This window comes from Halichoerus grypus, chromosome 14, assembly GCF_964656455.1.
Source record: "Halichoerus grypus chromosome 14, mHalGry1.hap1.1, whole genome shotgun sequence".
Lineage (NCBI taxonomy): Eukaryota > Metazoa > Chordata > Mammalia > Carnivora > Phocidae > Halichoerus > Halichoerus grypus.
The window spans coordinates 74,969,709-74,996,582 of NC_135725.1; the positions used below are offsets into that span (position 1 = coordinate 74,969,709).

The window sequence follows — 26,874 nt, forward strand, 5'->3', positions numbered from 1 at the left end:
ACCATGTTTCTACTCTAGTTGATGGACAGGTCGGCCAGCTTCACTGCCTGAGCCTACGGCTTGCAACCTCTGACCTGTGTCCCCTCAGCTTCGAGGTCTCATTCCTTTCTGGACCCAGCTGAGGGACAAGGAGCAGATCGCATGGGACCGATCCACTCCTCTCTCAGTCTTTCCCGATTCTCCCGGAAACTCTTGGCTGCAACCTCGAGTTCTCCCAAAGCCATTGTTGCACCTCTGAACTGCACAAGACCCCCGTCTGCTCCGATCTTCCTTAGCCCGGAAGAGCGTGGGGCCTGGACGGAGGGGCTCATTCAGATCGGTCGGCCTCGCCGCACGGGTGCGTGCGTGCGTGCGTGCCTCGTCGGGCCCAGCGAGGCCGGCAGCCGCCTCCAAGCCGTTCGGCCTCGCCGCGCGGGTGCGTGCGTGCGTGTGTGCATGCGTGTCTCATCGGGCCCAGTGAGGCCGGCAGCCGCCTCCAAGCCGTTCAGCCTCGCCGCGTGCGTGCGTGCGTGCGTGCGTGCGTGCCTCGTCGGGCCCAGCGACGCCGGCAGCCGCCTCCAAGCCGTTTGGCTTCGCCGCGCGCGCGCATGTGTGCGTGCGTGCGTGCGTGCCTCGTCGGGCCCAGCGAGGCCGGCAGCCGCCTGGGAGAGCCCTGGAACACAGAGGGAAGTTATCACCCAGTGGAGTTAAAAAGAGCAGCAGGAGCCGCAGTGTGTGTGTGCGCGCGCGCCCTTCAGAAAGGAGAGGAAGCTTTTCACAAGACAGTATAAAGGCCTCCACTTTCCACGTTTGAATCAAGTCTTTTTGGCGGAGGCTGTTACACTGTTTCCATCCTGGCGAGCCCGTTTGTTTCTCTCTTTGAAGCAGCCCCACAGCCCTGAGAGATGGGGACAGAGTTCTAACAGGCAGGGCTCTTCCCAGCACAGCTTAAGGGCCATCCCTGGTCCCCCCCAACACACACACACACACAGCCTGCCCCCCCCAAACGTGGCCGCCTCCCAGCCTGCTTCTGGCGCGGGAAGAATGTGTGGCGCTCCCAGGGATGCTGGCAGCGGCCCCACCGCTTGGCTCCGAGATCAGAACCATCTGGTGGAGTGAGGGAAGTCAGGACAGTGCCTGGAGAGAGGCGGCCCTCCTCCGTGGCACCCCAGGCCTGCCGGATTACGAGGCACGGGGCAGGAGGCGCAGGCCAGGGGCTCCAGGGACGGGGAGATGTAGGCGCCTTGCCTTTGAAACTCAGCACATCCCCGAATTCACGCGGCTTCTTTTTTTCTCTTGCTTTTTGTGCATGTTTCTTCTAGGGACTTCTGGGATTCATTGGTCTGGTCGGGGAGCCAGGGATCATGGGAGAAAAGGTAAGTTAGGTTGGGGAGAATATATCAGCAAATAGAACTTCTGGTGGAGATTTTAAGAAGATGAAGGGGCCAGTTGCCCTGGAGATTTCAGCCTTCTTTCTCCTGGCTTCTTGCTTCCCTAGCATTCCAGACCCTCACAGTGCCATGGTCCCCTTTCCCATCGTCCCCTGGGGTTCCACCCTGCCCTCCCGTCAGCACCACCATGTGCAGTCAGACTCCTGTGTGAAAACCAGCTCACGCATGTGGCGTGGGCCCTCCTGTCTCTGCACTGGAACCTCACAGGGGTGGGCAACAGAAGGGAGCTAAAGAGCCATCGTTTTTAAACGGGCACAGTTCCTTAGGCTGTCTTGGGAATCCCCCAGCAGCTCTTTTACAGACCTCACATTGGAGAGGTGAGTTAATTCAGGTCACCCAGGTAGGAAGTGGCAGAGGTGGGATGTGAATCAGGTTCAGTGCCCGACGCTACATTTCACCCTGCTAAACTGCCCTGCCTGATGTTAGCTCCCGGACCACAAGCCCCCCGTGGCTTCCAGTTTCCCACCATGGGCCCTGGAGGGGACCTGCTTTCCTTTTAGGGGCTTATCTGATCGGCAAGCTGGCCTTCTGGGGAGCCAATATTATGCCCACTGGATAGACAGGGAAACTGAGGGCCAGAGAGAGGAAGCCTCTGCGCTAATCCAGCCCCACCTTCCTTTCCAGGCTCTTCCTGTGCCTTAGTTCTCATCACTCCACATCCCAAAACCTTCCTTCTCCTCCTCTTCCACCTTCCCTATTTTCTCTTCTTCCTCTTCTCTTTTTAACTTTTTATTGGAAGTAATTATACAGTCACAAGATGTTGCAAAAAATAGTACAGAAAGGTCCCATGTACCCTTCACCCTGTGGCCACCGATGGTCACATCTTGCATAACTATAGTGCAATATCAAACCAACTCTGGCCTTCTTTATTGCTCAAATGTTCCATGTCCTCCCCCCGCCCTGGCCAGGTGTACCCCTCCTCCTCCCACCCCTCTTCCCTCTGTGCCTAGATGAGTTATCCTTCAGCTCTCTCGGGTCAAGCAGGCCTTCCCCACCCACTTCCCCAGTGGGTCAGATCCCCTGCTGAAGGGCCTTGGCACCGAGACCTCCGCCCTCACTGCACTTACTCGTTTGCATCTGTGTTGGTGATTTGTGTCTGTGGATACAAAACATAGGGCCTCACAAAAACAGAGGCAGGATTCAAACCCAGAGCCCCTTCCTCCAGCCGTCTCTGTCTCCTACGCCCACCATCTCTGCCCTGGTCGATCTGGATTGATCAAGAGGAAAAGAGTTGTGTCTCAGATGCTCCAGCATCTCATCTCTGTTTGGGCAGCGGGTGGGGAGAGCGAGAGTGCCTTCTTTTGCCATCTCCACCTCCGCAAGCCCAGCCCAGGGGATGCCAGGCCCAATGAGGACCACGTGACGTGGGCCACCATCAAAGGGGACAGTGTCATTAGCGCATCCCTGATCAGGACCATCCTTGCCTGAGGGCAGCCCACTGCGGGGCATGCCACAGTGGATGCTGAGACCTCCCAGGGCTTACTGGGTTCCTGGCTTCTGTGGAGTGAAATCCCAACACCCCTTCCCCTGACCACCCCGGGTGATGTGACTGTAGACTTTGGACAAGTCCCTACCCCTCCCTCTTTGGCCTGTGGAAGGCCTCTGTACCCGCCCCCCAACAGAGCCACCCCACAGCCATGACCTCCCTGCCTTGCTGTCTCTATCACAGGGTGACCGGGGCATGATGGGACCCCCAGGCGCACCCGGACCCAAGGGATCAATGGTAAGGAGCAAGTGTGTGCCACTTGCCCTCCCTCCTGTCACAGGGGTGGTGACAGCTCTCTCTCCTCTGCCTGCTGCCGTATACCCCAGGCATTCAGGAAGACGGGCTCCTTCTCCCTCCAAGAGGCCTGGCGGCTGCCCTGTACCACTAAACTGGGGCCGGGGCCAAGCCAGCCGAGGCGGAAGGAGGAAGAGCCACCTGCTTCAGCTGATTCCTTCTCTCATCTCTTTCTTGGTAGGGTCATCCTGGAACTCCCGGTGCTGTGGGGACCCCCGGAGAACATGGACCCCCGGTAAGCCAAGCCCTTGAGCTCAAACCCAGTGTCCAGTAATAGTGAGGAGTCCAGGTCTCAGAGTCAGACAAACATGGGCTTGAATCCCAGCTCTGTATTGCCAGGAAAGATCATTGAACTTCTCAGAACCTAAGTTTTGCTCATCTGAAACACAGAGAACATAATCGTGGTCGTGATAGCATAATCCCATGGGTCAGATGAACTCAGGCAGCTCATGTTCATTGCACAGTGATGTTCCTGGCACAGGAGCATCTTGGTCAAGGTGCAATCGTTGCTTTGTTCATTCACTCGGGACATACCCTGTCGTGTGTGCCTGGAGCCGCTCCAGGAGCCGGGGGTGCAGCCATCAGCAGGGCAGAAAACTCCCACTGCCCTTTAGGAGCTTCTATTCTGGCATTTGGGGGAGAGACAACCCAATACATAAGTGACACCTGCTCTGGAGGAAGTGTAGGGGAGACGATGGGAAATGCTGGGGACACGGGGGCTGAGCACAGGGGTGAGGACACAGAGGTCCTGGACTTCTTGTGATATCTGAGGAACCAGGGAGATTCCTGAGGGTCCCAAGGGCAGGGAGGGGTGGGAGAGGCAGGGTAGCTGGGGTGGGGGGACCCCATCTACTTTCCCAAGGGTGATATTGGGGGCAGGGAGGGGTGGCTCTCATCCTGAGCCCTCGCAGCTTCTGCTCCCTCTGTCTCTGCTGATGGAGGATGGAGCCCAGGAGGGGCTCTCACTGGGAGCCAAGGCTTGGGCTCAGGGCTGGGAGCCCCCTCTGGGGAGGTGGAGAGGTGGGCTTCAGGCAGGTGGAGAGGGTATGGAGGAAGGGACTAGCCCAGGCAGGATCCCAGGGCAGGACTAGGGAACGATGAGTTTGGGCTGCCCAGGTCCCTCCAAAGGCCAGACTGAGAGACTCCCTGGAGTCTGATGAGGGAGGAAATGGGAGCCTTGGAGGGTCTGAATCCAAGGGAAGCATGCACATACCAGTTCTCTGTGCCAATGAGGGAAGCAAAGCCAGCTCAGTTCCCAAACTTTTCTGTGCACCGGCTGTGTACTGGGCCTATGCTCAGCCCTGAAGGTGCAGGAATGATAAGAATCACACCTGCTGGGGCGCTTGGGTGGCTCAGTCGGTTAAGCATCTGCCTTCGGCTCAGGTCATGATCTCAGGGTCCTGGGATTGAGCCCCACGTCGGGCACCCTGCTCAGTGGGGAGTCTGCTTCTTGCTCTTCCTCTCTCTCTGCCCCTCTCCCCCTGCTCATGGTCTCTCTCTCTGTCCGTCTCAAATAAAATCTTAAAAAAAAAAAAATACATCTGCTTTTAAGATCCTGTCTAGTGGGAGTGCCAAGTATAAACGTCCTCTCACTCATTAACAGAATTTTTCCGAGCACCTACTACGTGCCAGGCAGTGTTAGGCGCTGAGGAGAGATATGGAGGGACTAGCCAGGGATGAGAAGCCTGGACACAAGTAACCATCATCCCCAGACAGAGGTGCTGAGCAGCAGGTGGCTCTGTCTGTCTCCTCTAATCCTTTCGATGAGGTAGAAAACTCAAAGTACAGAGGTGAGATGGGAGCCAGCACTCCGGGCTCCTGATGGTGTATTTTCCCCTGTTAATGAGGAGGAGGAGAAGCCATTTCTGGCCCGGGGCTGGAGGGGCTGGTTGGTGGGCTGAGGAGCCCAACCTGTGATCTGAGGTTTCCTAGCCCACCCAGCCTAAAGGCTGCTGTCCCATCCCCCTCCCCAGGGTTCATGGGACCCAAGTTCCAGGGCCCAGCAGATGCTCCTGGAGAGGCAGTGATTGGGGACCATCCGTGTGGGAGGTGCCCAGGCAAGGGTCCATCATCAAACTGTAGCTTTTGGGCCCCTGGACCTCAACCTCTCAGGGCCTCAGTCTCTCCATTTGTCCAGTGGGAGGAGGAAAGCTTGGAATGGAGTTGCTGGGACAAAATGGAAGGCCAGTAGAAGACGGGAAAACAGTGGGGCCGTCCAAGCCAGCACATGGAAGGAAGCTCCTGGCTGCCTCTGAATCCCCTACCTCCAGGGCTCCACTGACCTCCGCCCTGCTCTGTGTCCTCGCACGTCCCACTGCTCTGGAGGTTGGCTCAGACCGGGTGAACTCAGTCACGTGCTGCTTTCAGCCCCCAGGGTTGCCGTTGGCCTGCCACTGCTGCAGTATGCGGCTGGTCGCTCAGACCTCTTGGGGCTCCTTCTAAGCCAGCCAGCCGCCCTGGTGCTGCGGGGGACGCAGTGTAGCACCAAGGTCCAGAAATCTGACTTCAGAATCAGACACGTGTGAGTCAAGTCCTGGCCACTTACCAGCTGGGTGATTGTTGGCAGTATTCGTAGCTGCTCTGCGCCTCCGTTTCCCCATCTGCAAGCCAGCATAGAACTCCCTTCATTATGAGATTACTGTGAGAAATCAATGATATCAGCGTATGATGTCATGCTTAGCACATGGTCTGCATATACTAAGCGTTTAATGACTGGCAGTAGGAATAATTACTATTTAGTAGCTGTGTTAATTACCAGTATTCCTTTAAGACTACTACCATTAAGGTCACATTTCTGATGACACTGTTCACGTCTGATAAGCAGTTTCCCACTTTTCCAATCATGTGAACATCCACGTTCTCCTACAGCCCCATTGAGGTGAGCTGAGATCGTTATCCTCATGGCCTGGGGGACTGAGGACCAGTCAGACTCCCATCTCTGACCCCTTCCCACATTGAGAGAGCTGAGAGCTACCCTTTACTGAGGACTTTCCGTGTCATTTTGTCTTCCCAGCAACTCCAGGAGCTAGGGATTCTTCTTACCCCATTTCATAGATGAGGAAACTGAGGCCCACAAGTTGAAATCACTTGCCAAGGTCACAGAATTAGGAAGCAGCAGAGCCAAGATTTGAACCGGTTCTCTGAGGAAGCAGTCTGTTCTTTTGAGTACTCTTCTACTGCCTCAAAGTTAAGACTTGGCTCCTGAAATTTCCCAGTGACACATTGCGTGCCTTCTGCAGTCCGAGATCCCGCTATAAAATGGCTCATTCTCACCCAATCTTCCTGTCATCCGCCATCCGGGAGTCAGCTCTGCCTTCTTATTGGGCCAAGTGTGGGTCCACGCCCTGCTTGCTCTGCTGACAAGGGGCAAGTTAGAACCCAGCCCCACACGTCAGCCCTTCAGCAGCAGCTGACTGAGGGTCTGCACCCCTCAAGGCCATGGGGAGGGAGAAAATGGAACAAGTTTTTCCCGAGGCCCCAAATGGAACTGGGCCTCTCCCTGGTATTTGGAGGGGGATGAAGCCGCCTCTTCCTTGTAAAAGTAGCACGCCCAGTCTGAGACTTGCTGCTGAACTGGGAGGCTCCTGGAGGGGTCCTGGCCAGCCGGCCATGGGTGAATGTGTTGTTTGGTGGGTACAGCTGGGGCCGGCACCCGGAAGAGAGATCAGGCATGAGGCAGCCCGCCTCCTCTCTTCTCCCTTCTACCTTCTGTCCTCTTCTATTGTTAGATTGTTCGTAGTTTCTCCCAACAGATTCCTCAGTTCTGGCCATAGGCCTGTGCCCTGCCGGTGTTGCGAGTTCAGAGAACAAAGGCAATCCTGTGTCATCCTTCCCTCCCTCCCTGTCGCTCCCTTGCCTCTTGTCATTCCTGCATCAAACCAAGATAACGAGGTGGCTTTCCTGGGCCAGGCCCTGCTCCCTTCTCCCCTGCCTCCCCCTCCCTCACCTCGGGACTGTGGTCTGCTTCTTCCCGCTCGTACCCCAGGGCTCTTTCTGCCTGGTCAGAGCCTCTTGGACGGCTGTCAGGTGATGTTCAGGGTCAGGGTGGGGGACAGAACATGGGCAGCCGTATTCTCCTTGCTAATGGAAAGAGAAAAGGGGAAATGGACATTTGAGGAGACTTTTGGCCAAGAGTGTCATGGTAGCTTCTGGTTGTTGATTTTGAGATACAGAAGGAAATGGCTCATCCATCCAGGGGGGCTTCTCCTCACTACCAGATTCCTGGGAGAGGTGGAGGCCCACCACATTGAACTGACTTGTGCTGAGGATTATAGCCTGTGGGCTGCCTCTTCCAGTGGGACAGCTTTTCCCACTGGGCCAAGTCCTTCTATGTGCAGCCAGGCTTTGTCCCCACACTCCTAGCCATCCCTGTTGCCCTTGCTACCAGAAAGGGGGCTTCTCCAAACTCTTTCTCATCCCCACAGGGTCCTCCAGGATCTCGAGGCCTACCAGGCGTGAGGGGAGCAAAGGGACGCCGGGTAAGTGGGGCCCAGCCCCCGGGAGGCTGGCACTGGCAGGGGCCACCTGACAGGGAGACTACCTCCTGCTCCTTGCCCCCTGCCCAACCCTGAGACCTGTGACTTTCACGGCATCAGGCAGGGTTTCCAGACTCATGCCGGGCCTGGCTGTCAGCCTGGCACCCCCTTTCCAGCTCGTCTTTTCCAGCCCGTTTCTTTTTTCTTTTCTTTTTTTTTTTTTTAAAGATTTTATTTATTTATTTGACAGAGAGAGACACAGTGAGAGCAGGATCACAAGCAGGGGGAGAGGGAGAGGGAGAAACAGGCTTCCCGCGGAGCAGGGAGCCCGATGCGGGGCTCGATCCCAGGACCCTGGGATCATGACCTGAGCCGAAGGCAGACGCTTAACGACTGAGCCACCCAGGCGCCCCCTTTTCCAGCCCATTTCTGAACACCAGGCTTTGCCATCCCATGGGTACAGACAGGGTCTGTGGTACCAGCGTTTTGTCCATTCATTTGTTCATTCATTCATTCCACCACCATTTATTTAGCACAGACTATGTGCCGGCCACTGTAGGAGTCTCTGTAGATACCACGGGAGGGTGGGAGAGGCATGACCCCTGCCTGCCTTCATGGCTCAATCAAGTAGGTCAAAGAGATAGTATCGGGTCATAGGCACATAGATGGTGAAGCACAAGCAGCTTGGGAGCCTGGACAGGGTATCAGAGCATGCTTCAGGGCTTCAGGGAGAGGAGGGTACTGGAGCTGGTGCCAGGTTCCAGGCAAGGGAAAGCCCTAAGGTGAGAGAAGGTGTGGCATGTTTAGGGGTCTCCACTGGCTCCCCAGAGGGGCAGGGGAGAGGGATGAGACCAAGAATTAGCAGGTGGCAAGTCCACAAACCACAGTTAGGCCTATGGACTGTGTTCCCAGGGTAGTGGGGAGCCATGGAGGATTTTAAACAAGGGCTGGCCTGAGCACAAGCGCCAGAGGTGATCACTGGTACTTACTATGTGTCAGGTGCTATCACATATATTAACTCATTCGGTCTTCAACACTACTCTATAAAGAAGGTGCTAGGCTTCGTTCCATTTTACACACCAGGAAACTAAGGCACTGAGAGGTTAAGTCAGTTGTCTCAGGTTGCACAGTTAGAAAGTGGCAGAGCTGGGATTTGAACCCAGGGAATCTGTCTCTCTTGCACAGTGAATGTAGTCTCATTTTCAGTCGTGCAGGGAGGGCTGATGGAGTGGTTTTTTTGCCCCCAGCTGATGTATGGGTGCTGGGATAGGCAGCCTTGTAGAAGGGAACCCCGATGGCACAGGTAGAGCCGACAGCCCAGGCCTGATATCCAAGCTCCATACGGGGAATCTGTGATTAGTCTCCTCTTGGCTGAATTTCAAGTGGTTTTAAATTTTTCCCCAAACCAGATGGCTAGCAGTCAGCCTGGGAGAGGGGGGGATTAGGAGGCATTCCTCTGGCCCAGCAGGGCCCCTCCCACTGCCATGTCCTGGGTCTCTGCAAGTGGACCCAGGCCCATTGGCAGCCAGTTCCATCTTGACCCTGTGCACATGGCCTCCTGCCCCAGGAAGCCAGATTAGCTGGAGATTCAGGTCCTCAACTCACCGAGCTTCCTCCAGCTGTCTCTAGCACCCCTTCCCAGTGGTGGCTCCAAGAATGTATGTCCTGCTTGAGGAAACCCAGGCTCCCAACCACATCAAAAGTCTCCAGGGCTGGGAGGGAAGTGTTGGGAACATGAGCTCCTCCCCCCTGCTGGGTTTGGCAGGAATGCAAAACCTGTGGGATCGGCGCCCTGGGTCCCCGGCCTAATAGTCCACCATTGGCCACTTCGCAGGGGGGTTACGTAGAGGGGCACCCATCATGCCTGCAAAAGAGCTCAATTCTGGGCAGGCCCCCATGTAACAACTGGCTTGCCAAGTGATCTTAGCAAGACCTTGCCACCCTCTGAGCCTCAGTTTCCCCATATGTGCCATGGGTAAGGTACAGGGCCCTGCCTGCGTCTCTGCCGATGTGCAAGAGGGGACAAGATGGGGCCTCAGGCCCTCGGCTCCTGGTAGAACTGCTGACAGGGTCTGGATCCACAGGCCTCTGTTGAAAGAGGGGGGGCTCTGGGGTCTGACAGAGACAAATCTCAGCCTTCCCAGTTACCAGTTCTGGGACCTCAGGCCAGTTTCTTAACTTCTCTAAGACTTAGCGGATGACATTAGGAGGAGGTTGAACTCACATCAGCTGGATGCCCATTTTTTTTTTCACCCCCACCACAATTCACTGCTTATCAGTGTGGGAGTGAGCGCCCCATCCGAGGGGGTGTGCAAGTCAGGGACTAGAGAAGCCTGCCATGAAGGTTCTGGCCTAGGACAGGGTGTTGGAGGAGACAATGTCTAAAAGCCCCGTTTCTTGGGAGACTCCACTCTCTCCCTCCACCAACCACTTTGAAGGAGTCGCGGGGATTCTGAGATACACGTGCCTGACACTGGACTCTGCTCCCATGAATGGGGCTAAGAGCTCAGCAGACCTGGCCTCGAATCGTGGCTCTTCCTCTTTGACCTTGAGCAACTGACTGCATCTCTCTGGGCCTCTAGTTTTCCTCCGTAAAAAGGGTGAGCCACAGAACTGACTTCTCTGGTTGGCCATGGGATTGAATCCCTTGGCACGTGCCTTGCACATGGTGAGCACCTCCCTTTGATCATCCATCCCTTTGTCACAAGAGCTACAATTGACCAGATTTTCTGTCCCAGCCTGGCTGAAAGGTAGCCCCAGCTTTGACCGCGAGCATCTTCCTGGGGACTGGCTATTAGAGAACAGACATATGGTTCTGATGGAAACCCGGGCCTGCCTCCAGCAGAGCTGGCTGGCCTGTGTTCACTTGGAGAAGGGAGGAAGAGGACGGGGGGCCCTCGGGACACAGGACGAGCTGCAGAGTGGCCCAGAGCAAGGGTTAGCATGTGCGGCTGCCCCGCTCCTGTCCCTGCCCTGGGGAGCCAGGGAGCGAGGGTGGCTGGGGCTCCGTTGCCTACTCCTCCCTCCAGACAGCAAAGGCTGTGGCCCAATTTCCCCTAAGCAGTGCTGGCTTCCCCCTGAGCTCTCTGGTCTCCCAAGGGATCACAATCTCCCAGGTACTAGAGGCTTTAGACATTGTCTTCTCCAACATCCTGCTCCAGGGCAGAGCCTTCATGGCGGGCTTCTCTGGGCCCTGACTTGCACACCCTCATGATGGGGAGCTCACTCCCACACTGATAGGCAGTGACAGGTCGTAGTGGAAAGAAATGGGCATCTGGCTGAGTTGGGTTTAAATTCTGGCTTCTCCACTTCCTAGCTGTGTGACCATAGGCTGTTTCCTTATGGCAAGATGAGGATAATAGCTTTTGGTATCATTGCTGCTGCGGCCGTTGCTACTACTATTATTACAGATCACATAAACTTTCTCTCAGAAAGGCTTGGATTCCGGGGATGAATAGGGTGCCGTGTGATTCACACCAAACCGTCAACACTTCTGGGCCTCCACTGCAGTCCCAGAGGAATCCCTTTCCAGGGAGGTTTATGGCTCAACTAGAGACAGAGGCCAGGGGCCAGAAGCCATTTCTCAGGAGGGCCCAGATGTCTACCCATCAGCTCAGTCTCTGTCCCAGCTCCTAAGACCTGGGATGTCCCCACCTCAGTCTGGCTCCATCTCCACCAGGCACCTGTCCATGAATCAGGGGCGGAAAGTCTAACACATGGTCTGACAGTGTCCATCTGAGAGAGAGGGGCCCAGAGAGGGGAAGGGGCTTGCCTGGGGCCACACAGCAATCCAGCAGCAGAACAAGGACTAGCACCTGCAGCTTCTAATCATATGTTGTATTGGATCTTTGGAAACTCTCAGCTGGTTCTCTGTAGCTTGCTCTAAGCTGCCTGTTCTGAGGAAGGGACTGAATCCAGATCTTCCAGGCCATTCCTCTGTGTCCCTGGCCCTGGGGAGCCTGATGCCTCCTCTGGCAGAGCCAGCTATCCCTGAGCACTTATTAGAGGCCAGGTGCTGAACTGCCTGTGTGCAATACCTCCTGCCTTGAGGGAGAGGTTCTCATCCCCATTTCAGAGACAAGATAACTGAGGCTCAGCAAGGTCACCTGTCCTGGGCTTATTCAATCCATGAGGCACTATTTAAGGCTGTGGGAGCCCCAGGTAGCTGATAAAAGGAATTGTTGCTTTTTCTGGCTCAATTATTAATTGAAAGTTTCCTTAATTTTTAAATGATTTCTTCATGCTGTTTTTCTCGTCCCTCATCCCACTCCTTGCCACCCGCACATACGTTCCCCAGTCCCCTTTTGTGGCTGGCCCCACACTCCCAGGCCAGGGTGGGCCAGCCTTCTGCAGAAGACCTTCTTCGTCTCCCCCACATGACCTCTCTGGTCCCCTGCAGGACAAACACCACACTGTTCTCTACAGGGGGCTTTTTCCAGAGGACCCCATCTCATCTGTGTCTCTGTGGGAGTCCCCGTAAGGGGGTCACATGGGCCAGTGGGTAGAACCCTGGAGGGGATGCACCTGCTAATGTGCTAAGGGACCTTAGACAAGTCACTTCTTTGACTGGGCCTTAGTGTTCCCATCTGTGCAGTGGGGGAAGGGCCTGCCTCAAGGGGTGGAGGGGTGGGGCTCCCAGCTTTCAAAGGAATAAGACTGCTGTCTAGGGCTCCACGGAACGGCTGCCTGACCCCTGCCCCATTCTTGCCCCTCCACATGTCAGCTCTTCCCTCTGTGAGCAGGGCCAGACTGACTCGCACATCTGGCTGGAGGAGGCTGCTCCGCACACCTAGCCATATGCAGACCCTCCCGGGTCCTTCGCTGTCAGTGTCCCCCAAGGGTTGTGGTTCAGACACCCGTTTCTGACCCACATGTGCTCGGGGAAGAGGATGCAGCAGCCGAGTCTGAGGGGCTGACTGTGGGGACCTGGCCACATGTGTCCGGCCCTCAGCCTGCCCGACAACTCTGAAGTGCATTGGCTGCCTGACCTCTGAGGTCTCTTTAAACAGGGTCGTTCGTGCACCACCAGCCCTATTCCAGAACGACAGGGCCTCTAGCGGAGTCCCTCGGTGCCTTGCCATCTCAGCAGGCATGCTGCGCATGGGTGACCCGCCTCAGGGTGGGGGTGTGCCTGCAGTGGGAGAAGAGAGCCCCAGGCTTGTGCTGGGAGAGGCCCTGGGCTCTGGGCAGCCCTGCCCTCCTGGTTCCCAGCCCAAGGGAGACCCCTGCTGTCCACTGTGCTAGTCCCTTTTTCCTATTCCAGGGCCCCCGAGGACCAGATGGACCAGCCGGGGAGCAGGGGTCCAGGGGCCTGAAGGTACCAACCCCAGGGCCTGCCCTTCCTCACGCCTCCCACGCTGGGTCAGGAATCTGGGAACCAAGGCTCACACCTTCCTCAGTGCCAGCCCCTGGTGGCAGCAGGGAGCTCGTGGGCCATTCCTCCTGACCCTGGAGCCTGAGCCTGTGGGCAGGGGAGAAAGAGCACAGAGAGAGGGAGCAGTGAATAAGAGGGAGCCAGAGGAGGCAAGAGTAAGAGAGGGTGGGAGGGAACCTCAGGTGCCCTCTGGCCCCTCCCCTGGGGCCCCTAGCCCCTCCAGAGCCCCTGGGAGCCGAGATTGCTTCTACTCCCAGCAGGAGCGAGGGGTCCTTGGTTCTCCAGAGCAGATGATGACTACGGCCAGCTACTCCCCTTGCCAGGCCTCAGTTTCCCCACTTGCACAATGGGGAGAGGGGTGGGTCTGGTGATGACACAGGTTCCTTCCAGCTCCCATGGAGTGCGGATCCTGTGCCGTGAAGGGTCCTCCTGAGCACCCTCTCCCACCCTCACATGCTTTGCTTCCTGCAGGGCCCTTCAGGACCGCAGGGCAGACCGGGCCAGCCTGGGCAGCAGGTATGTCAGCCAAGGCTGCCAGCCCCTCCCTGCTCCCTGCTTGGCGAGACGCGCCTCTAATGAGCCCACATGTGCTTGCAGGGTGCAGCTGGTGAGCGCGGGCACTCGGGCATGCGAGGCTTCCCTGTAAGTAGCATCAGTTCTGGGAATTCCGTGGGGCTCTGCTGGGAGATAAGAGCCATGTTACCAGGTTCCCACCCTGCTGTGGAAACCACAAAGGTTCTGGCTGCCCACTCTGTGCACTGAAGACCCTCTAGCCTGCCTCTTTCCCCTGAGACTCAGTCTCCCCATCGGTCACATGGCAGAGGGTGGGAGTGACACCCTCACACACTGCGAAGTCTTCTGGGCAGGGTGAAGGAGGCCATGGAGGGACTAAGGTCACCTCTGTTCTTCTCCGCAGGGCATCCCGGGTCCCTCAGGCCCCCCAGGCACCAAGGGCCTCCCAGGAGAACCGGTAAGTGCTCTCCTCCCTCTTTTGTCTCTTTGCTCCTGGCAGGCTGGTCTCAGATGGGCCACCGCCTGGGAGTGTGGCACGTGGTCAGCCAAGAAGGAGGTTGGAGAGGGCCAGGGCCAGGGCTCTGCTACCCTAATGGGACAGGCCTGGGGGGAGGGGGTAGAGAGGGCACTGGCCAGGGAGCTCGCGAGCTCTGGGTTGGAGTCTAAGCTTGCTTGCCCTCCAGCCTAGTTTTCTTACAAGTAAATGGGAATAATTGTCCTTACCATGCTATCCTGTTGTAAAGATGAAACGAGGAAATGTATAAGCTGAGGGAACAGAGTATTCAGGTCTCCAAGGGAGGGAGGATGGGAATTGCAGGGTCCGGACAGGAGCCAGTGAGGGGTTTGAGACCAAGATAACCCTTCAGGAGGCTCCCTGGAAGGATGGTTTTGGGGGACGGCCCAAGGGTCAGGGTGCCCCTTGAGGAGGCAGTGGAGTGGTACCGCTGGAGCGGGACAGGAGAGGACAGCCTCGAGGGGTATAGGAGGAGGGATCCCTGCATGGGGCAGGGGGAGGACAGGAGGCTCCTGCCCCCTGGGGCCGCGCTAGAGTCCCACATCTTTAGGCCCAAGGAGACACCGTTTTGAACAGTGAATTGACCAGGAGCCGGGTGGGGGTTTCCAGAGGTGGATCCCAGGTGGAAGGGCATTCAGACTGAGGGAGAAGAGTGATCGAGGCTTCTTAGAAGAGCTGGAAGGTTTCTGAGTGGGGAAGGGCCCCCCCCAGGTTTGAGGGAGAGGAACAGGAGAGAGCGCAGATGGCTTGAGGGGGTGGCAGGAGACCGGTGGTGAGGAGGGAGCTGCAGACAGCGGGTCCTTGGCATGGCAGGTGGGGGGCATGGCCGCAGAATTCCAGGTTCTGGGGATCCTCTCCCTTACCTGCCCCCTCCAGACTGCATTATTGGGCCTCAGGCCCCAGAGAGGGCCCAGGCTGCCTTCTCAAAACTGTGTGTGTCTGCCTGTCTTACAGGGCCCTCAGGGACCCCAGGGGCCACTTGGCCCTCCGGGAGAGATGGGACCCAAGGTGAGCACTGAGGGCCCCTCGTTTGTCCCGTGGTGTTGCCGGGGAGGTATCAGCCCCTCGCAGCCCTCCTCCACACAGGGGTCCCAGGCCTGGCTGTGTGCTGTGTCCTGTGTCCTGCAGAAACCGAAGGGTAGACCCCCCTGGTGGGAGGGCAGATCCACCCTAATGGCATAGGGCGAGGAGCTGGGTTCCCTGTCCCAGGGGCAGCGCATGGCACGCCGGGGTGCCAGGACCCTCAGGCGGGTTGGCGGTGCCTCTTTTGCGGGACCACGGGAAGCAGCAGTGCCCCCACCACAACCCCTGCTGGGACTTCCCCTCGGCACCGAGGTTTGACTGCAGAACCAGCCCTTTTGAGGGCGTGCAGCGAGGAGCTCTAGAGGGACCTCCGGCACCTCTGCCTTATCCAGAGGAGAAAGCTGAGCTGCAGGGTTTGTGCAGGGGCTGTAGCCATGCTGATGGTGATAACTCGAACCCCTTCCCACCCTTGTCATCCTGGCTCAGCTTTGGAGTAAAGCACAGGGATCTGTCTGCCCTGAATACAGCCTTGGTTGGCTTCCTCCCCTGTTGTTATGTGAATCATGCTATTTTCCTCCCTGTGCTGGCCAAGGGGCTCTTAATGTGGTAAACCACACTCGTGGGGAAGGAGAAGGCTCCAGCAGCCTCTGAGCAGCCCCAAGGCTCGGCACCGTGGGCCCAACCACCACCCTCCCTGTGGTCCCAGCTCCAAGCTCCAAGAAGGCCGTAGCCTGCTCCCAACTCTGTGTCTCTCCTGCTGTGTGACCTCAGGCACATTCCTTGCCCTCTCTGGGCCTGCCTGTTATCTCCTCCCTTACAATCGAAGCCAGCTCTTGCTGTAGGAGGGACCAATGGCATTTTCTTGCAGGGACCGCCCGGTGCGGTAGGAGAACCGGGTCTTCCTGGGGAAGCCGGGATGAAGGTAAGGCAGGATGAAAGAGAAAATTGACTTGTTGAAACCAGCTCCCAGCTGGCGGCCACGTCCTCCCCACGGAAGAGAAACGGGCCTTTCTTGTGTGGGGATAATGAGTTCTCTGTGTTCCTGGCTGGGGAGCGGGTCCTGGCTATGGCCACAGTGGCGGACCCAGCCGGCCTGGAGCCCCCGCCCCCCGCCCCTGCCCCCTGCCCAGCGATGTTTTCCCTGGCACCTGCCCCACGCCCGGGCAGCCACATCTCCTGGCCTCCTGAGATACCATCTGCATTTCAGCCCCCGAGCCCCTCATTACCTGCGGGGAAACAGGCGCCCATTGATGCCTGGGTTCTGGGGAGAGCCCCCCCGCGCCCCCGCCCCTCTCCCCCCCCCCCCCCCCCCCCGCTCTGCTGTGGAAGAGGATGCAGCTCCCTATGCAGGCCCCGGAGCTGACAAGCGACACTGGCAGCCTGATGGCCTTGCTAGGCAGGGCCTGGGGGAGCCACCCGGGTCTGTGGGACTAGAGGCAGACACCCCCTCCCCAGCAGTGCATGAGCCTCCCTGCCATTCAGAGGGACTTGGACCAGCCCTGGGACTTCAGTTGTTCGCTTAGATCCAGAAACCTTTGCTCCAACAATGCAGAAAACTACCCCATATATAAAACAGACAGAAATGGGATCCTCCTGGTTGGGGCAGGGCTGGGGGCTCAGTGCTCCTCCTCCTCCCGGTACCACCCCCCCCCCCGCCCTGGACGTCAGCACAGAGGGAGACTAGTTTAGAAACCCCCACATGGTGATCTTTTGGGGGGCAGATGACATTTATTCTGGCTCATTTAGGGCCTCTTCCTCCTTTGGGTTTCTCTCCAAGGCTCTCAGGGAGAGTAAAGAAGGTGGTCAGCCACAGAGTTGCCATCCCTGCATCTGATCCTCCCTGGAGCCAAACTACCCAGGTTTGGATCCTGAATCTGTCCCTTCTTAGCCTCATGGGCTTGGGCTAGTGACGTAACCCCCGTGCGTGGTCCCTTGGTTTCTCCATTTGTAAAAGAAGATCCCTTCTCTGGCAGGGTTGTTGTGAGGTTTCAGTGTGAAATCGAGAGGCCCTTAGAGCAGCGCCGTGTAAACATGAGCTCGATGGTGGTGGTGTTCGCGCGGCCCCGACACGGCCAGGGCTGGCCTGGAACAGGGGCTCTGGTTGGCATTTTACAGGGTTGCTTTGGTCCTTGGGAAGGAGGGGCTTCCCAGCTCTCCGCCCAAATCAGAGCCGGTGAGGACAGGAAGGTGAGGCAAGGGCTGGGACTGGCCCTACCCACCCCCATGGACTTGTGTTTGGCTTCTCCTAGGGTGACCTTGGGCCTCTGGGCACCCCTGGGGAGCAGGGCCTCATTGGGCAGCGGGTAAGTCGAAGCAAATTCATTCTTCCTGGAAAGCCACCTGAGGGGCACTTGGGTCTGGGGGAAGGGCTTTACTCAACCTCCCTGAGCCTCAGGGAGAAAGAGACTATGAATTCCTGCAGCCTCATCCTGTCTCTCTGGGTGAGCCAGCATTTCCACAATGCAGAGGCACTCTTGGAAGAAAAGGATCCTGTGGTCAAAGTGTTTGAGACTCACTGCATGCTCCGTGTTCCCTCTTCCACATTAGTAGTAGCATTTTCAAGGCTCTGAGAAGGCCTGCAGCCAAGGCAGTGGTTCCTGACTTACTTGGATGCACTTTGACTTTTGAAAAACGCCTGTTATCATCCCGGGAAACTGTTCCATGGAAGGTTATCTTCCCCTTTTCTAAAAGAAACCCACAAAGCTTGTCTTTGAGAAGCTTTGGGATGCCTCTCTGTCCACCTCTCTATGCTCCGTGCCCAGTTGATACAGTCTCTGCCTGAATATGGCCTGCAGGCGTCCTGGGGAGGAGTACAGAGCAGGCATCCTGTAGCACCTGCCAGGTACAGAAGGTGGGGTCTAAGGGGGAGGGGGAGTTAGCCTGGGCCTCAGTTCCTGGGGGCACCAGGGACAGCCCAAGTGCCCTTCATTTCTTATCAGTCCTGTTTTTCCAATGCTTCGTGCTTTCCCTGCCCAGAGTTGCAAGAAAGACCACAGGGCAAGGCAGGATGTGTGTGCAGCCCGAACCCCTGAGATGGTAAATCTTGTGTGTCAACGAAGACTGATCCGTAGTTTTCTAGAGTGCCGCATTAAGAAGGATTCTGAGGCACAGTAGGAGAGAGAACGACGAGCACTCACTTGAGGCCCACTCTGTGCCAGGCCCTTCTCTCAAAGCACTGGGAACAGAGCAGTGAGTAACAGAAGGCCTTGTTCGTATGGAGCCACCTTCTAGTGGATACATTAGTGACATCTGCCACAGGCACGAGAAGCGTGGGGTCTCCACACCTGTCATGCCTTTGCCACCCCTGCCTCTGATGACCTCTGAGGCCCCTTTGGGCTCAGGTGCTGGACAGCCATGAACTCTGAAAGCCAAGAGAGTCACAAACTAATTTGACGGCCAATTTGAGAACGGAGACATCCAGGGGCATCTCTGGAGCTGGGACTGCAAGCAGAGAACCTAGCTGAGGGTCAGATGGGGATTCGGGGTCTTGGTATCATTCCCAAGCTTGCTGGCCAAAAAGTCTTAAGGCTGGCCTCACTTTCCTCATCTGAGAAATGGGATTCCACAAGGAGTTTCATGGGAGCTCACTCCAGTTCCAGAAATAATACATCGAATGGCTGCCATCTGTGGGGTGCTTACACTGTGCCTTCCAGGCACCCTTAAAGGAAGTGGTATCAGCCCAATTTTCCGATGAGCAAACAGCTGCCCGTGGGGGCGAGGTAGTTTGCTTGTGGTCGTACTGCCCGTGAACAGGAAGCCCAGAGTGGGAACTGAGGTCTCTATGATATCAGAGCCTTTCTCAACCACTGGGCAGCAGTGTTTCCAACCAACCAACCAACTTGGACACTTTGTAACTCGTGATCTCATGTGACCCCCACCCGACCCCCTTCCCTGGGAATGTCTCCTCATCTTTCCCCACCACCCTTTCCAGGGAGAGCCAGGCCTCGAGGGTGACAGTGGTCCTGCAGGACCTGATGGGCTGAAGGTAAGTGTCCTGCTGCTGTAGGGTCTGGGGAGGGGGATGTTCTGGAACTACCTTCTACCTCTGCCACCACTCCCCTCCTGTCCAAGACCTAAGCTTTCTCCTGGAAGCACTGTGTTCCCATCAAGCTCCGAGAGCAGACCTCTGGCTCCTATTGCAAGTAGCCTGTCCAGCACCCGCCCCACCCCCCACCGCCCACCCCCTGCCCACCACTGCCTCTTGCCCTGCTCAGATGGGACTAGGAGCCATCCCACCTTCCACTCCTCACTGCTACCCTTCTCCTCAAAACTACAGCTTCTCTTGGTTAAGGGTAGTACCTGAACACCCCTGCTCTGTGCTAGACTCAGAGCCAGCAGCTTTGATATCTGTTATCTTCCAAATATCCTAAAAGATCAGGAAAATAATAATCACCACCCATGACCTGTAAGCCACTATTTATGGTGCATTAGTCATGTATATATCAGGTACTATGCTAAGCCCTTTGTGTTATGTAACACATCAATTAATGCTATGGGGTAAGTTCTATCCTTAAATGAGGAAACCGAGACGCAGAGAGGTTAAGCAACTTGCCCAAGGACACATAGCTAGTAATTGGCACAGCCAGGACCCAAGCCTTGGCTGCCTCTCTACACCAGGCACCCATCCTAAAGTGGGGAGACTGAGGCTCAGAAGGAGGCAGAGGTGCACTCATCCAGAGTCTATGGCTGTGAGTGGAGAATCCAAAATTCAAACCCAGGGCTCACTGGCACCGCAGCATGTAGGCCTAACTCTGCCCTGTGGCATCCTGTAGAGTCCTCTGTCAGCCACAGATGCTGGCACCTTCCACGGGCGCCAGGGCTCCCCTGAACCCTGGGGCCAGCGGGCGTCGCTCTCCGACTTACTAGCTTCACGTCTAGCCCAGGCCTGTCCCTGGCTGCCAGCCCGGGCCCAGCCCTGGCACAGTACTAGGTGGGCTCTCCCCAGGACTGACCTGTCACACTGAGTCAGCTCCTCAGCCCAGGGACCCAAGGGCCACATCCCAGAATTCCCTCTGTCACCCATTTACTTTCCATGTGACCTCAGATAAGCAGCCCTCAATTCCCCAATCCCCAGACCCCCCCCCCCACTGCCCCATCCCCATAGCTGCCCTGGGTTCCGGGTTTCCCCATCTACCAGGATGCCTCCGGGACAGGCTCCTGGCTGGCTCCCCATCTGCCCCGGGTTTTTCTTGCAAGGCCGTGAGCGCCCCCTGTCGCCATCCATCTGCCTCCTCTCCTCTCCAGCTCGGCTGCATCCTAGGGTACAACTGGTCCTGGCTGGGGAGACCCAGAGCATTTGACAGACCCTCCACACCCTTTGCCCAACACCTGCTTGAACTTCAGTGACACTGAAGAACATTCTGGCTAAGGTGCTCTGCATACTCACCATGCGCTCACACCACCTGCCTTAAGAGCTTTATGTGAATGAACCCGTGTAATCCTCCCAGCCACCCTGTGAGCTAGATTCATTCCTGTCCCCACTGGACAGATGGGGAAACTGAGTCACGGTGTGGGGGCCTCTTCCATTTCTGGTCAGCCACCTTTCTTCTCCTCCGAACCGTGCTGAGGTGTGACAGGAGCGGGGGCTTCGAGGCATGGGTGTCTCAATGCCGTCTTTCCTGCTCTCTCAGCATGGCTCCTGGTGCTGGCTGCTTCCTCCTCTTTCACTCCCTTCAAAGCCAGTTCTACCCTAGACCTTGGGCCAGAGTAGTTGCTGCAGATGTCCAGCATCTTTTCTGGTCCTCGTGAATCCCAGGAGACCGTCCGCTTTCTTCATGGTGTTTGTCCAAGAATCACCTTCATGGTGAAAACCACCTCTCGGACACACACAGCATGTAATAGTCTTTAGAGTGCTTTTCTGCTGATGATCTCTGTTGAGTTTGCCGACACCCAGCAGATGGTGGTGGTGATGGTGGTGGTTACTCCTAGGAAGACTAACCTTTATCCAGAACTCACGTGCCAGACACGCTGTTAAGCTACTTAAATGGATTAGCTCTTCCAATCCCCATAGTAACCCTTTGCTGCTTATTTTACAAATGAGGAAACTTGCCGAGGGTCACGCAGCCATTGAGAGGTGGCAGCAAGATTCGAATTTAAGCAACATAACCCCAGGAGTAAGGGAGGTATTGTCCCCTGCACAGAGAACCTTGGAATCCAAAGGCACCAGAACCCTAGGGTCTCACGCATGTTCTGCCACTGACTTCCATGTGTGGTTGGGAAGTCTCTTGCTCTCTCTGGGCCTCAGTTTCCCCATCTATAGATCAAGAAGTTTGAGCTAGACAACTTGTAAGGCTCTTCTGAGCATTGGCAGATGTCCGGGGGACTCTAGGATTCTCCAGGACCCACCAGAGACCATTCTGTAGGGGATCCACAAGTTCACTACCCCAGGCTGTGGGGGGTCTGGGTGGTCCCTGGAGCCGGAGCCCCTGAGGTGCCAGGCTGGGACTTCTCTCTGAAAACCAGCCCAGCCACCTGGAACAGGCTGCCTGCCTCGGAGGGAGGAAAGCAGGTGGCCAGGGATGACAAGGCGGAAGGGGGATCCTGGACCGGGGTATGCAGAAGGGTCATCAGGGCAGCACCCCATCTCCCTGCCAGGCTATGCTCGGCGTCCGAGAATCTCAGTGGGGAGGGATCTTACACACCAACCTGTCTGACCCTCTCCTGGTGCCCAGATCTGCTCTGCGCTGGCCCACACCTCAGCTTGGAGTGTCCCTCTCTTATCCATGCCATCTCTGGACCCCTCTTCACTGGGGAGTCTCCCCCCGCCCCCTAGCTGAGCTAGAAACCACCCCAAGAGGCCCCTGCACCAGCCTCCTATGCCCAGAGCCCAGGCTCCAGCTTCATGCCCTCTGCACCCTGATCTTTCTCCTGGACCCACACCAGTTTATCAGCACTCCTTGTAAAGTGTGGTGCTGGGAAACAGAACTGGCAGAGACACGCTCCCCTTCTCCCAGCCTGCTCCCCTGCCCAGCCCTTCCTCCTGTCCATGACTTCATCCCCTTTCCCACGGGTCTCTCTGAACGGTCCCAGCTCAGCCACTTGCAGACTGGCCACGAGCCCTGCTGGGCCCGCCAGCCCCGATGGAGGTGACCTTCTGACAGGCGCCACCCTGTTCCTCTGTGGCCACTGCCCATGCCGCCCCCCTCACCCCTGCTCTGCCCGCAGCCTGGCTCAGCCCAGCCTGCCAGGATGTGGCCTGGATGTGGCAGGTGCTGTGTCAGTGTTAACTGCCGTCCACTGGACAGAGGAAGTGCTCTGCCGCAGGCGAGAATGAGAGCCATGCAGAGCAGACAGCAATGGAGATGGTGTTGGCAATAGAGACTGACCGCAGGATGGAACCAAGCAGTACAGTTGGATTATGTCTTTAAAGCTTCTTGTACTGCTAACTAGCTTCTTTGCTTTGGATTGGCTGTCCCACTGCTCGGAGCCTGGTACAGGGCAACAGAAACTGTGATCTCTGCCTTATTATTATTATTGTAAGCTGTTTTCATGTAAGCAAGGGTTGAAAATGCAACTCAGAAAAATGGAGTTGGTTCTGAGAGGCAGGATTGGGTGAATTGTTTTCCTTTTTTAAAATTTCCTTCAGCGTCTTAAGACTTTTGTCCTCCCCGGGTATCAGTGTTGGGGAGAAAGAGCCTGAGTCTCACAAAGCTGCTCCCTTCCTGTGAACTCCAGGGGGTGGGAGTAGTCAGGGTTCTGCGTTGCCTCTGAGCAAGTTTCTCCCTGGCCCGAGTACCATGTCGGGGGTATTTCCTGCACCAGCCAGGCCATGACACCCTGACCCTTTTGGTGGCTCAGGGAACAATCGGGGCAACCCAGGGGCTGCTTGGTGTGGACATCCAAATGGAGCCCTGAGGTTTAGCGCCTCTGATGGGCTGAGGGACTAATTTATTCTCTCTCTCTCTCCCCTCCTCGTGCCTTTCCAACCTAGGGGGACAGGGGTGACCCTGGGCCTGATGGTGAACGTGGTGACAAAGGCCAAGAGGGACTAATGGGCGAGGATGGGGCCCCCGGCCCCCCTGGCATCACTGGCATCCGGGTGAGTGTACACGGCTGCATGCCAGCACTGTGGGCGTTTGGGTATGTGTACCACCCACGCCTGCTTGGGCAGTTGGACAGGAGGTCTTTTGATGGCAGCTACCTGAAGGTCTTCCACTGTGGTCCTTCCTCCACCTGGGAGTTTCCCAGAGAACAGTCTGCCCATGTCCCTCCCCGCCTAACCCTCTCATGGCTCCCAATTGCCCTCAGACTAGCATCACACTCCTCAGTCTGGCTGCCATGGCCTCCACAAGCCTGGCCCTGCTGGCCTCGTCCCACACTCAGCCACACTGAATTTAGCAGGGGGTTTAGCAGGAGAGGCGCTGGCCGCGATTTTCTGCTAGGAACTTGCCGCTACCCTCTCTGGGTCATGCTCTTGGTACGATGAAGGATTTGGAAGGAATGCCTTCCAACATTCCAGGGGCTCTTTCTTAGTAAGCTCTTGAGTATCATGGCCATGGAATGGGTGGCAACGTGCAGCAGAAATAGCCCTGGGCCTAGAGTCCAAAGGTTGAGTTCTGGCTTGAGAACCCACGGTCTGTGTGACCTTAGGCAGATCACTGCTGCCTCTCTGTGAGCCTTGGTTTTCTTATCTTTAAAGAGTCAATGAAACTTTGGAAAGAAAGTGCTTTCTACAACGTCCCAGAAAATAAATATTGTCTTTATGAATCTGGAGGAGGAAATGACTGGAAGCTGGTGGTAGTGGTGATGGTGGTAGTAATGTTGATGGTTGGGTGGAGGTGGAGATGATGATGATGATGATGATATTGATGATGGTAGAGATGGTGATGATGGTGGTTGTAATGGTGATGGTGCAGATGGTGGTGATGACAGTGGTGATAGTGATGATGGTGATGGTGGAGGTGATGGTATTAGTGATGGTGGTGATGGTGGTGGAGATTGTGATGGTGGTGATGATGGTGATGGTGATGACGATGGTGATGATGGTGATGGTGGAGGTGATGGTATTAGTGATGGTGGTGGTGATGGTGGAGGTGATGGTGGTGGAGATGGTGATGGTGGTGATGATGGTGGTGATGGTGGAGGTGATGGTATTAGTGATGGTGGTGATGGTGGTGGAGATTGTGATGGTGGTGATGCTGGTGATGGTGGTGGAAATGGTGATGGTGATGATGATGGTGATGCTGGTGATTGTGGTGGAGATGGTGGTGGAGATGGTGATGGTGGTGATGATGGTGATGATGGTGATGGTGGAGGTGATGGTGGTAGAGATGATGATGGTGTTGGTGGAGGTGATGGTATTAGTGAGGGTGGTGATGGTAATGGTGGAGGTGATGGTGGTGGTGGAAGAGGTGGTGGTACAGATGGTGATGATGGTGGTAATGGAGATGGTGGTGAGGATGGTGGTGAGAATGATGGTGGCAGTGATGGTGATGGCAGTGGCAGTGGTGGTGACAGTGGCCATGGTGATGGGGGCAGTGGTGGTGGTGGTGGTGGTGGTAGAAGAGTTAATGTCTCTATTTTGCCATCTCTGCCAATTTTCATATACTGGAACTGGAAAGAAGTTCACTGGGGCCAGACTGAGTGTGTGTCGGGTGACAGAAGGGGTGAGAGGCTTGTATTTGAGTCTCTTTGGCATCAGGGCTACAGGACAAGTATCTCCCACTCTGGCTGGGAAACAGTGGAGTATTTAAAAATAGAATTTTATGAGCCATCAGAGCCTTTCCAGAAATATATCTCCATGGATGGGGGCCCAGCAAAAGTCTTCATTCTGGCCCCACAGCCTCACCCCACTGGATGCTCCAGCCCTTACTCAGGATTTCCCACACCATGAGGGATGCTCCCAGATGGAGAGGGCCTGTCAGCACAAGTGGCCGGCCGCCCTGTCCTGGGGGAGACTCCCGGCATCCTGGCTCTGTGCTGAATGCTTCAGCGCTGACTCATTTCTCCTTCTGACAAGGGATCAGCCCTAGCAATCCCCTCAGCCTACTGACAGATTCCACCAGCCCCTGTATCATTGTACAGTTGCCCAGATACGACCAGCCTGGGACAGGGGGTGCCCCAGACACTGAGGACCCACATCTCATTCGAACCCAGCGAGGTGACCTGCAGGTAGTGTCTTTGTCTCCCCATGCCTGTGTCTTTGGCTCTCAAATGGAATAAATAAGCCCTTCCTCCCAGCCCTGTGGCCAGAATTGGGGGAGGCATGACACAGAACATAGACATAGTTCCTGGCCCGTGGTTGAAGCCATGTTGGTTGACTCCTTTATTCCTGGAGGAGCCAAAGACCCAGGCATGGTCTAGTTCAGTACTGTCGATAGAGACAGAAGACAAGCTACCTGTGTAATTTAAAATTTTTTAGTACTCGAATTTTCAAAATATAAAAAGAAGTGGATGAAATAAATTTTAACCATATATTTTATTTAGCTCAATATAGCCAAAATATGAACATTTCCAACATGTAATCAATATAAAAATCACTAATCAGGTATTTTGCATTCTTTTTTTTTTTTTTTTGTACTAAATCTATGAAATCTGATGTGTAATTTACTCTTATGGCACATCTCAATCCGCATGCTAAATTTTCATTGGAAATACTTGATCTGTGTTTAGATTTCATAAAATATATAGCTGAAAATGTAGATTCATATCCCTAAGTTGTTCCAAATACACATGAAAGTTTTAACGATAACTTAATTGTCTGTATTTAAATTTAATTTTAAGTTAATTCAAATTAGGTTGAATTAAGAATTTGGTTCCTCCATCCCAGTCACCACCTTTCAAGTGCTCAGTAGCCCTATGTGGCAAGGGGCCACAGACAGGACAAAGCTAGTTTAAGACCTATATATGAGAGGCAGGGAAACCGAGGCACACAGGAGGGAAGGGACTTTTCCAGGGTCACATGAGGTCTTATGCACCAGAATGCAGGGTAGTCTGCGCTTAGTCCTTCCAAGACCACCACTCTCTCCTTCCTGAGGGCTCCAGGATGGTCTAACTGGCACTGCCCTTAGGGACAGAGAATCATCTTCTCCAGTCCTTTTTTGCCACATTTTGTCCTTGTGCTGAATCAAAGCTGGCCTCCCTGTAATTTCCGTCCACTGATCACCCCAGAGAACACAGCTACCCCTGCCTCAGGGCAGCTGCAGAAATCAGCAGATGGGCATCAGGTGCCTCTGGGTTAGCCTATGTGTTTTCTGGCTCCTCTAAAATCCCATCTTCCTGCCTTTCCTCCATCACAGTTAGTGCCTCCTCCTGTTCCAAGGTGGGGCCATCACCTCCTTCATCCTACAGCATGTACCTCTGTTAATGCAGCCAAAGGGATTGAACTGAACTAGCTCTTTAGTGCTTGCCAAGAATGTAGATGTTCTTCCCAGCTCCCTTTGAGGTTTGGATCTTGAGGGGACTGTCCTCTGGGGACCATTAGGATGTCTTTTCCAGACCAGAAACACTGCCTGTCTTAGCCCCTACAACCCACCCCAGTGTGGCTCAGAGTTGGGATTCTCTTCTCTCCTTTTCTTTTCTCCCTTATCTGTCTTATGCTCACACATGCACACTTATACGCACTCATTCACCCCACTGAGTGGCCCTGACAAGAACAGGGCAAAGGAGAGCAAGGGTATGCCCTGCAAGGGAGGGGACAGAGCAGCCTGTGGGAGGGAGTGGCCTGGGTACCCCAGTGGGAGAGTGGGGGAGGGCAGCTGACCTTCCCGGCACAATGCCCCACTGGGAGGAGCCCCTCCAACCCCCATCCCCAAAGGAGGGAGCCC

The 26,874-nt window shown here is 55.8% G+C and overlaps 1 protein-coding gene across 3 annotated transcripts in view; it reads left to right on the forward strand.

Moving 5' to 3' along the window:
- Positions 1–26,874, forward strand: part of COL27A1 (collagen type XXVII alpha 1 chain) — a 135,992-nt gene that overhangs the window by 83,925 nt on the left and 25,193 nt on the right. For all 3 annotated transcript variants that reach the window (XM_078061643.1, XM_036121912.2, XM_036121913.2), the window contains exons 25-37: positions 1,302–1,355; positions 3,100–3,153; positions 3,392–3,445; positions 7,635–7,688; positions 12,949–13,002; positions 13,531–13,575; positions 13,657–13,701; positions 13,976–14,029; positions 15,041–15,094; positions 15,978–16,031; positions 17,359–17,412; positions 19,041–19,094; positions 23,040–23,147. In XM_078061643.1, coding sequence (XP_077917769.1) covers positions 1,302–1,355; positions 3,100–3,153; positions 3,392–3,445; positions 7,635–7,688; positions 12,949–13,002; positions 13,531–13,575; positions 13,657–13,701; positions 13,976–14,029; positions 15,041–15,094; positions 15,978–16,031; positions 17,359–17,412; positions 19,041–19,094; positions 23,040–23,147 — 738 coding nt within the window. The remainder of the gene's footprint in view (positions 1–1,301; positions 1,356–3,099; positions 3,154–3,391; positions 3,446–7,634; positions 7,689–12,948; positions 13,003–13,530; positions 13,576–13,656; positions 13,702–13,975; positions 14,030–15,040; positions 15,095–15,977; positions 16,032–17,358; positions 17,413–19,040; positions 19,095–23,039; positions 23,148–26,874) is intronic.